Source organism: Bison bison, unplaced genomic scaffold, assembly GCF_000754665.1.
Source record: "Bison bison bison isolate TAMUID 2011002044 unplaced genomic scaffold, Bison_UMD1.0 scf7180017864280, whole genome shotgun sequence".
NCBI classification, from domain to species: domain Eukaryota; kingdom Metazoa; phylum Chordata; class Mammalia; order Artiodactyla; family Bovidae; genus Bison; species Bison bison.
This window is the reverse complement of record NW_011494852.1, coordinates 7866205-7876834: the sequence shown is the minus strand read 5'-3', so window position 1 is coordinate 7876834 and position 10630 is coordinate 7866205. Positions and strand designations below refer to the sequence as shown.

General features: G+C 45.0%; 1 protein-coding gene across 1 annotated transcript in view; it reads right to left on the bottom strand.

Annotated features, from left to right (window-relative positions):
• Positions 1–10630, bottom strand: part of SPTBN4 (spectrin, beta, non-erythrocytic 4) — a 78872-nt gene that overhangs the window by 16374 nt on the left and 51868 nt on the right. Inside the window, 3 exon segments of the mRNA XM_010849331.1 lie at positions 8–36; positions 2117–2206; positions 3116–3340. Coding sequence (XP_010847633.1) covers positions 8–36; positions 2117–2206; positions 3116–3340 — 344 coding nt within the window.

Below are 10630 nucleotides of genomic sequence, written 5' to 3'. Positions count from 1 at the left end.
GCGCGGCCCGTGCGCCTGGATCTCCCGCCGCAGGCCCTGCGGGTGGGAGAGGAGAGGGGCGTTCAGAGGCTCGGCGCCTGCACGACTGGCACCGCCCAGCAGAGAGAGACAAACAGCCGCAGATCGCTGGCGACGAGCGGGATACTACATGTCGCGATTCCTCCTCACTCATCCTCCCATTGTTGCAGGTGGGAAAATAGGCCGCAGAGGTGAAGTGCGTTAGGAGAACAAGCAGCCAGTAAGGGCTGACAGGATCTGAACACAAGAAGCTGGATCCAGAGACTCTGCTTTCAAACAAGATCCCTGGTGATCCATGATGCCCGCCTAATGATCCCGACACAGGCCTCAACACAGGTTGGGGTAGAATTTACCTACAGTGCAGCGCACACATCTTAGGAATACAGCTGGACACATTTTACACATTGTTACACCTGTGTACTCAGATAGGGATACAGAATACTTCCATCACCCCCAGAAGGTTCTCTCAACCAGCTCCGTACTTGCTGAGTTCTTTAGCTAACCTCTCCTTTGCCTCTGTTTCCTCAACTGGTAAATGGAGATATTAAATAATAACATGATAACAACAGTCAACACCCAGTCCTGCCAGGCACTTTGCTAAGTAAGGGCTTTGCATAATGTAGTCACTTTTTCTTTTTGCCACACTGTGTGGCATGTGGGACCTTAGTTCCCCAACCAGGGATGGAACCTGTGCCCCCTGCAGTGGAAGGGCAGTGTCCTGACCACTGGACCGCCAGGGAAGTCCCTGTAGCCGCTCATTTAGTCCTCACTCCAACTCCAGGAGCCAAGCATCATTCTCATTTTACAGATGGGGAAACTGAGGCACAGGGAGGTTGAAGAACTTGCCAAAAGCACATGGCTAGTGGTCACCCCCTAATGTTTACCTTGTAGGGCTGCGGTACCATGGCATGCTGACAGCTGTGCCTGGCCTGCAGCAGGTGCTCAATCAACATTAGCTGCTATTATTTGTTTCACAGCCCCTGGGTATCTCGCAATCTCTCACACACACAGCTCGAGCATCTCCAATTTTAAATATTAAAGGTGCTTGACTGATTTCCTCAACTGTGAAAACGATGGGCCAGTTTTGTTTGTTCCTAGCGTGGTCCGCCACCAGCAGGATTTTCATCAAGATAGAAAAACAAAATCGTAGAAAACCCCCAGCCTCTTAAAGAACTTCACCTAGTAGAGCATGATCACGAATCTTCCCAAAATAATTTGTGTGCCCACCTCCCCGCCATTCTTCAGTGCCCTGTTCTCCCAAACTATATATATATATTTATAAAAGGAGGTGATGACAATACCTACATCATAGGGTTATTGCAGAGATTAAATATCTGACACAACCCCCTAGGACAGTATTTGGTACATAGTAAGTCTTTAATCAATGTATTATTATTATTATTATTACTATTATATTATTATTTTCCAGCTGCACTGCATGCAGTGTCTTAGTTCCCTGGCCAGGGATCAAACCCATGACCCCTGCAGTGGAAGCATGGAGTCTTAACCATCAGACCACCAGAAAAGTCCCTGGAGTTCTTATTTGTCTGTTGTTTTCTTTTTTCATGGCCCGATAGCCATTTTCCTTACTTCCAGTCACAGGACCCTGATTTTCTTTTGGGGAACTGCCTTGCCTCCATCTCAGCCCAGATAATTAAGGCTGATCTCACATGCAGGTTCCAAGGCTGACCCCTCAGCCCAGACCAGGCCATTCAGAGCAGTCTAAATCCCTGGCCATCACAGTTAGTTCAGAGTGGACATGTGACTCAAGTTGAGCTAAAAAGAGTTATGCCTGGGACTACTACTGAAATTACTGAGAGAGAGTCTCTTTAGTTTTCCTTGTAGGATGTAAACTTGAATCTGTTGAGAGTTCTTTTACCAGCAGGAGAGGCAAGCTGGCCTAGAAAAAAGCTAATAGGAAGAAAAAAAATGGAAATGAGAGATTCATGGCCTCTTGGAAGCACCTGGACACATCTGTATCTGCTGTTCACAGATCTCAATTATAAGAGCCTATAAATTCTCCTCTTCAGCTTTAACCACCTTGAGCGTTTTCTGTCATTTGTGTCCAAACCCACTCCCTTGTCCTGGCTCTGCTCACCTGGTTCTTTTTGATGTACTGCTGGACGGCCTGCAAACCACTGCCTCGCTCTGTCTGCATGGCCAGTGGCAGTCGCTCCTGGACCCATGCCTGGAAAGGAATCAGGGAACAGGTCAAGGGAAGGACACAGGGAGCAGGGCAAGGACCCCTCCATCTCAACTAAACTGAAAGCATCTAAGCCTCCATAGCAACCAAGGGCCTCCCTCAACTAAACGCCTGCTCACGTCTTCCACTTGCTCTCTGGACATGCTCTAACTGGCTCTCTGCATTTGAGTCAGGTTCCTGCTTACCTTTGGCCTTTGCATGGCAGGTCGTGCTTCCTGGAAAATTCCCTTCCCAACCCGTCAGCAGGCTCAGCTCTTGTTTGATGTCTCAGCTTAGACATTCCCTCCTCCAGGGAAGTCTCTCTTGACTTCGAAACTTGGCCAATTGCCTCCTCTGGGCTCCCACAGTCCCCTAGCTTCCCCCATCACATTCCTAACCATCTTGAGCTGTCCCTGACTTAGGTTAAGTCTGTTTTCCCCTTTGGAGGAACGGGATTTGCTGTGGTCACTCCTGTGACCCTAGCGTCATGTAAGAAAGGGCCCAGAACGATCAAGTGAATGAGCAAATTAGTGAATGACTGAATGAGGAACTGAATGGATTAGTGATACATGAAAAATAAATGCGTGAAGGAAGGAATAAAGGATGAGGGGATGAATAAATCAATGACTTCATGAATAAATCAACGAGTCAAAGTGTTAATGAAATGTGAGAGTGAATGAATGAATGAATAAATGAATAAACGCGAGTAAATGAAAAACTTAAGGATCGAATGACGGAGTCTCTCGGCGTATTAGTGGATAGGTCCCTCCGCCATCTCCACCTTTGAACCCTCCTAAGAGCCATGTCCCCGCCCCCACCCCAGTCTCCACCCCCTTTGCCCGCTGACCCCGCCCCATCTTCGCATGCTCCTCCTCTCATCCGGGCCCCGCCCCAGATCCCCGCGCAGATCCTCACCAGCTCGTCCTCGAGGTCGTGCGCCACCTGGTGCAGCTCCTTGGAGGCGAGCAGCAGGCGGCGGCGCTCCTGCAGCGGCTCGAGCAGGCGCACCAGGCGCTCGCCCACCGCGTTCTGCCGCTCGCCCACCAGCTCCTTGCTCGCTGGCTCCAGGGGCAGCGCTGCCGTCTGCGCCTGCAACTCCCCCACCTCACGGTACCACTCCTCCACCTGCGACTCCATCGACTGAAGGGAGAAGGGCAGGGTCAGCAGGCCCCGGCCTCCCTCCCGATCCCGCTGTGTCTCCCAAGTTCCTTTATGATGACAGCCAACCTCCTGGTCGAGGCTTACTATTCCACTCTCCCCTTGCTCAGTTCCTTCCAGAAGCGCTGTCCTCCTCTCTGATCCCTGCAACCCACTAAGCTAGTTCCCGACTCAAGGCCTCTTCTATTCCTATTTTCTCTGCCAGACATGCTCTTCCCTGTCAATCAGATTTCAGTTCAACTACTTATTCCCTTTTCAATGAGGCTTGCCTGAGTCCCTGGACTAAAGCAGCCCATCAGTTCTCACAAAAACCCTTCAAAGTTGGTGGTATCCCTGTTTTACAGAGGAGCAAACTGAGGCCCAGAAAAGTTAGGTAATTTGTCCAAAGAGTCAATCTTTTCAAATATCAAAAATAAATACAGGGACTTTCCTGGTGGTCCAGTGGCTAAGCCTCCAATCTCCCAATGCGGGGGGCCGGGGTTCAATCCCTGGTCAGGGAACTAGATCCCACATGCCGCAACTCAAGAGTTGACATGCCACAAATAAAGATCCCACATGTACAACTAACACCTGGAGAAACCAAATAAATAAATAAATAATAATTATAAATAAATATAAATAATTATAAATAAAAATAAATACAAGCTATAGTGATTTAAATGGTTGATGGCCCACAGGGAGAGACAGAAAGTACAAAAGCAGACCCAAATACACAGGAGAATTCATATAGTTTACAGATGCCATTTCCAGTCTCCAAGGAGATGGATTATTCAATGAATGGTCATGGGCCAAGTTGCTGACCAATTTCACTGGATTCCTTCCTCACTGTTTATGCTGAAAACAATTCCAGATGGATTAAAAACTTAAGTGGAATAAGTAAATCCATAAGGCATACCAAGAAAATCTGGGCAAAAGTTTTTACAATCCTGGGATGGAGAAAATATTTCCAAGCATATAAACCGTAAAGGGAAAGATTTATAAACTTGGCCACAAAGAATAGTTTTGTGTCAACCAAAGTTTCTAGATTTGAAGGCAAATGACAAACTGGAAAAACATTTAATATGTGTTAGAGCAAGGAACTAGTTTCTTTAACAGTAAAAGAATTCCCTTTTATCCTGCTCCCTTTGTCTCCTCGGCACTTAAACACCATCGGATAACCCTCTTTACTCATGAGGCTTTTGTTTTATTGGTCTGCTTCTAGACTATAAGCTTCATGAGGGCAGAGGCTGTGTCTCTCTTCACCTATGTATTCCCCTGTGTCTAGAACCATGTCTGGCATGTAATAGACCTTCTACTGTGGTTTGTCCAATGCACAAATGAATGACATCAGCAAAGAGAGATTGCCCGAAAGAGGAATGGGCAACAGATGTGAACAGGCAACACAAAGAAGAAAAAACGAGCACAGGAAATGATGCCCAATCTAACTAATCATTGGGATAATACATATGAAAACAAGGTATTCTTTTCTATTTATCAGATTGGCAAAATTGGGAAAGATGGATAATATCTAGTGTTGGCAAAAATATAGGGAGATGGGCACACTCAGCCTCTGTCAGTGGTGGTGTAAATTAGTAAGAGCCTTTTGGAAGGCAGTTTGGCAGGTATTATCAAAATGCAGTATGTGTCAAAATGCTTTGACCAGCACTTGCACTTCCAGGAATGTATTTAAAGAAACAGTGGTATGTATGCACAAAGATGTTTGTCCAAGGATTTTCATCATAGCAGAGATGTTTGTCCAGAGATCTCATCATGGGACTTCCCTGGTGGTCCAGTGGTTAAGAATCTACCTTGCAAGGCAGCAGAATGGTTCCGTCCCTGATTGGGGAACTAAGATCCCAAATGCAACTAAGTCCTCATGCCACTACTAGACAGCCCTTGAGCCGAAAGAAGAGATCCCACATGGTGTAACAAAGATCCCACGTGACACAATTAAGACCCAACACAGCCAAATAAATAAATAAAGATCTCATCAGAGCAGAGTTTATAATGGAAAAAAAATGGAAAAACTAACCTCCATGTCCATCAAGAGTGAAATGATTAAACAAATCCACATCAATATGGAATAATACCCAAGACTTACTGTTAAGAGGGAAAAAAATTAGAACATACTTATGAATAGATATTTGTACTTATGAATAGATACTTGCAGTAAGTTGCACATGCATAAAACTTCCCTGGAATAAAGAAGAAATTAATCACAGATGGTACCTACTGGGGGCATGAGAATTTAGTGAATGGGGACAGGGATGAAGGTGAGATTTTTCACATAAGATTTTTTTATACAGTTTTTGATGTCTGAATCATTATATTTATTTATTCAAGAATTTCAATTAGGACTTCCCTGGTGGTCCAGTGGTTAAGAATCTGCCTGCCAATGTAGGGGACATGGGTTTGACTCCACATGCCGAGGGGCAATGAAGCCCATGCATCACAACTACTGAGCCATGTGCTGCAACTGCTGAAGCCGGAGCCCCTTAGAACCCATGCTCTGCAACAGGAATAGCACCCCGCCCCCTGCCCCGCTCACAGTAATGAAAATCCAGTGCAGCCAATAAATAAATTAATTAAGAAAGAATTGAAGCATGAAGAAAATAAAACCATTAATAATCCATATAGGTACCTCTATTAACAGACAAAGAGAGGTCTAGAAGGATGCATACCAAATAATAATTGAAGTTCTCTTTGGAGTGTGGGATCCGGAGGCATGTTGAAGGGAGACTTTATGTTTTACTAAAGATCTGTAAGATAACAGTAGCTTTTAACAAAAGAATATATTTATGTATTACTTGTGTGATTCTAAACAGATGGGGGAAATATAGAAAACAAAATAACAGGAATGAAATTAAGTGGTAACAGATTAAAGCAAAAGACTGCAACCCAAAGCTGGAATATTAAGAACAAAGTCAAGACTTTTGTTGCAAGGTTCTGAAGTGCAGAGCCCGTTGCTTTTGCCTGCCCAAAATTGGTCCTTTCTTTCCTAGCGCCTCAAATCCCACTCTCAGATCCTGAACTTCTTGTTGTGTAGTAGCTAACTCCAGCCCAACTCTTTGTGACCCCAAGGACTGTAGCCCTCCAGGCTCCTCTGTCCCATGGAATTTCCCAGGCAAGAATACTGGAGTGGTTTGCCATTTCCTTCTCCAGGGGATCTTCCCTACCCAGGGATCAAACCTGCATCTCTTATGTCTCTGGCACTGGCAGGCAGATTCTTTACTGCTGAGCCACCAGAGAAACTGAGCTTCTTAATCGGTCTTCTACTAAAACCTAGAGGGCCAAAGGGGGCCACGTGATCCAAACCTGGCCAATCAAAACACAGAAACCACTGTGGCCACTAGGATTGATCAAGGATGGTCTTATTACCTAAGCTGGGCCAATGAAAACTCTTTCAGCTTCCTGAGGGGCTGATGAAACCCATCAGTCCAAGAATGGCCATGTGACTCAGGCCTGGCCAAGAAGAACACTGAATCACCCTGGCCACAAGGATTGGGTAAGAGATGGCATGTGACCTAAGATCAGCTAATGAAAACTCTTCACACTTTTTCTGGAAAAGCATGTGAGCTGAAAAGGGGTGGTCTCCTTCTCAACCTGTTTCTAAAGCTGGAAGAACACAGGCCTGGGATAATAGAGACAATTTTGCCACCAAGAGAGAACAGGTTCCCCAATGATAAGGCCAACACAGAGGAAAGGAGGGTGCAGAAACAAAGAGAGACTCCAAAGGACAGAATTTGTGGGGCCCATCCAGCCATGCCCCAAGCTCCTACCCCAAGCTCCTACCCCTGGTTCTTCCAGCTATATGAGCCAACAACTTCCAGCTCCTTTTAGCCTAAGTCCTAGGAACTGCATCTCAAAGAGTCTCAGTTGATACAGTTCACAATCTGTAGGAGTCAGAAAAATGGTTAAGTGACAAATCAAAGTCATGTCCAATGGAAATTTTTTAGACACACGAGTGGTAGAAATCAAAGAAAAATGAAATAGTCATTCCCCAAAACTTTTTTATTAAGAAAATCATTGTAGTGATATGTAGAAAATAAAAACACATTAGAATTGAGGACACTTGCGAATATAGTCTGAAATATTAAGGCTGTAAGTTCCAGTTCCCCATGAAATGAAAACCCCTTCATCCCTCTGGAGCAAGTGGCCATGTGGCCTGAGATGGAATTATTCCAGGGACTGCTATGTTTCTACTTCTAGAAAAATGCCAAGTATTTCAAACACCTATTTAATATGTAACCTTTCTTACAAACATGGCAAAGGATACAGAAATACCTGGTCATTAAACATGTGAAAAGATGTTCAGGCTCCTTCAGTGTCTTGTTGTTTAGTCACTCAATCATGTCTGACTCTTTGCCACCCCAAGGACTATAGCCCACCAGGCTCCTCTGTCCATGGAATTTTGCAGGCCAGAATAGCGGAGTGGGTTGCCATTTCCTTCACCAGGGGATCTTCCCGACCCAGGGATTGAACCTGTGTCTCCTGCATTGGCAGGAGGATTCTTTACCACTGAGCCACCTAGGAAGTCCCCCCTTCAATGTTTAGGAAAATGCAAATTAACATAACACAAACCAATTATCTTTCGATTCTCAGGTTAGCAGAGATAAAAGGCTTGCTAACAGCTGTTGAAGGTGGCCATGTGGGGAGATGGATGGCTGTCACTCTGCAAGTGTGTCCACTGCCTTTTCAGGAGGATATTTGGTAATATTTATCAAAAAGTTTAAAGAATTCCCTGGAGGTCCAATGGTTAGGACTCTTTGTTTTCACTGTAGAGGGCATAGGTTGGGGAACTAAGATTTCGTAAGCTGCGTGGCCAAAAAAAAAGGGAAAGAAGCAAAGAAATAAGGGGAAAAGTTTAATGCATAAGTCTTCTGGTACCATAATTTTACTTTGAGAATTATTTTCTTATATTTCTTATAATACACATATAAATATACATATATAAGAAAAGAATATATATTTATATACATATATAATATAAACGTGTATATTTAAAACCATCCATCTCCCCACATGGCCACCATCATTAGGTATTTGCAAGCTTTTTATCTCCACGAATCTGAGAAGTGAGAGATACTGTATTGTAGTAATTTTAATTTGCATTTTCCTAAACACTGAAGGGGGGCTGCCCAGGTGGTTCAGTGGTAAATATATACATCTTTATCTGGCTGTGCTGTGTCTTACTTGCAGCATGCAAGATCTTTACTTTTCGGCATGTAGGATCTCTAGTTGTGGCATGCAAGATCTAGCTCCCTGAGCAGGGACTGAACCCAGGCGCCCTGCATTGGGAGCATGGAGTCTTAGCCACTGGACCACCAGGGAAGTCCTGAGGATTAATTCTAAAATATTTGTACACAGGCTTAAATACACACAGACAGGGATGTCTGTTGTGACATTATTTATACTAGCAGAAGTTCAGAAATGGCCTTAAAGGTTTCTCAACAGAAGGCTGGTCAATGACATTGTCAAAGTATCCCCTGGTATATCATGCAACAGTTTAAAAGGACTGAGTATGTCCTACAAGGAGGGATGCCTAGGGTGTTCGGCCAAGGGAAAAGGCAAGCTTCACTGTGGTACACATATCATGTGTATGTGTGGAGGTATGCATGGAATATTTCTAGAAGGATAGAGAAGAAACAGTTGAGAGCACTTACACCCCTGGGGAGGGGGACTTGCATGTGGAGAAGAAAGGTTTTTTACTTTTCACATCATACCCTTCCGTTTGAACTTCTTACCATAACAGCAATAATGGGTAACACACCGTGTTTGCTCTCAGCACTTGACAAGAATGAATTAAGTTAATCCTCACAACAGCCCATGAGGTCAGGGAAGATGGGGATGTTCATATTGCTCACAGCTGGAGCCCAGCTCCTGGCTCCATGCCGGGCACAAAGTAAGTCTCCATAAATGTGTGTTGCTTTTGTTTGTTGGATTGGTCACCATGTTCTTCTCCTTCTCTTGGTATTAAAGGTTAACATTAAAAAAAAAAATTAAACCAGCTTGAAATGTTACAACCAAAGGAACGACATGGATGACTCTTGAAAACTTTAAGTGAAAGAAGCCAGAAAACAAAGAGAGCCATATATTGCATGATTCCATTTATACGAACTGTCTAAAATGGGCAAATGTGTAGAGAGAGAAAGCAGACTAGTAGAGAGAGTAAGCAGACTAGTAGAGAGAGTGAGTAAGGATGGGGTTTCTCGTTGCGTGCTCAATCGCTTGGTCGTGTCCAACTCTTTTGTGACACTATGGACTGTAGCCCACCAGGCTCCTCTGTCCCTGGGATTTCCCAAGCAAGAATACTGGAGTGGGTTGCCATTTCCTCCTCCAGGGGACCTTCCCGACCCAAGGATCCATCTCTTGAGTCTCCTGCGTTGGCAGGCAGATTTATACCACTGAGCTACCCGGGAAGCCCCGCAGGGTTTCTCCTCAAGGTGATGAAACTGTGTTGGAATTAATAGTGAGAGTTGCTCGACTTTGCAAATACACTAAAAACCACTGAACTATACACTTTTAAAAAGTGCATTTTGTGGTATGGAACATCTCCTTTTTAAAAAGACATTCAAATTCAAGGTAAAAACCAAACCAAATCAACAAAACACAGAGGCACCTATTTCCAAAAGAACCTCAGGTGCTTTGCCACCTGGTGACGCAAACCCAGATCCCCCATAACAACCTGATTGCTGCTCAGACCCACCTGCTGCCTTGAAAGTGAAAGTGACAGCCGCTCAGTCGTGTCTGACTCTTGGCGACCACATGGACTATACAGTCCATGGAATTCTCCAGGCCAGAATACTGGAGTGGGTAGTCTTTCCCTTCTCCAGGGGGTCTTCCCAACCCAGGGATCGAACCCAGGTCTCCCGGATTGCAGGCGGATTCTTCACCAGCTGAGCCAAAAGGGAAGCCCAAGAATGCTGGAGTGGGTAGCCTATCCCTTCTCCAATGGATCTTTCCGACTCAGGAATCAAACCCGAATCTCCTGCATTACAGGCAGATTCTTTACCAACAGAGCTATCAGGGAAGCCCTACATGCCGCCTTCCCATACTCCAAATGGGGAAACTAAGACTCAGAGAAGATCAGTGCCTGGTCTAGAGTGAAAACTTCCAGGACCAGAATTTGAAGCCAGGACAAGGTAACCACAAAACCCTCATGGCTCTCGGTTACTCTCCTTCTCTGCAATCCGGGATGATGAGGTAGGTCCAGAAAGGTGGGGTTAGTCACCTCCAGTCACACAGTATTAGAATGTGGGTTCAAACCCTGGACGGTTTGAACCCGCAGGTGTG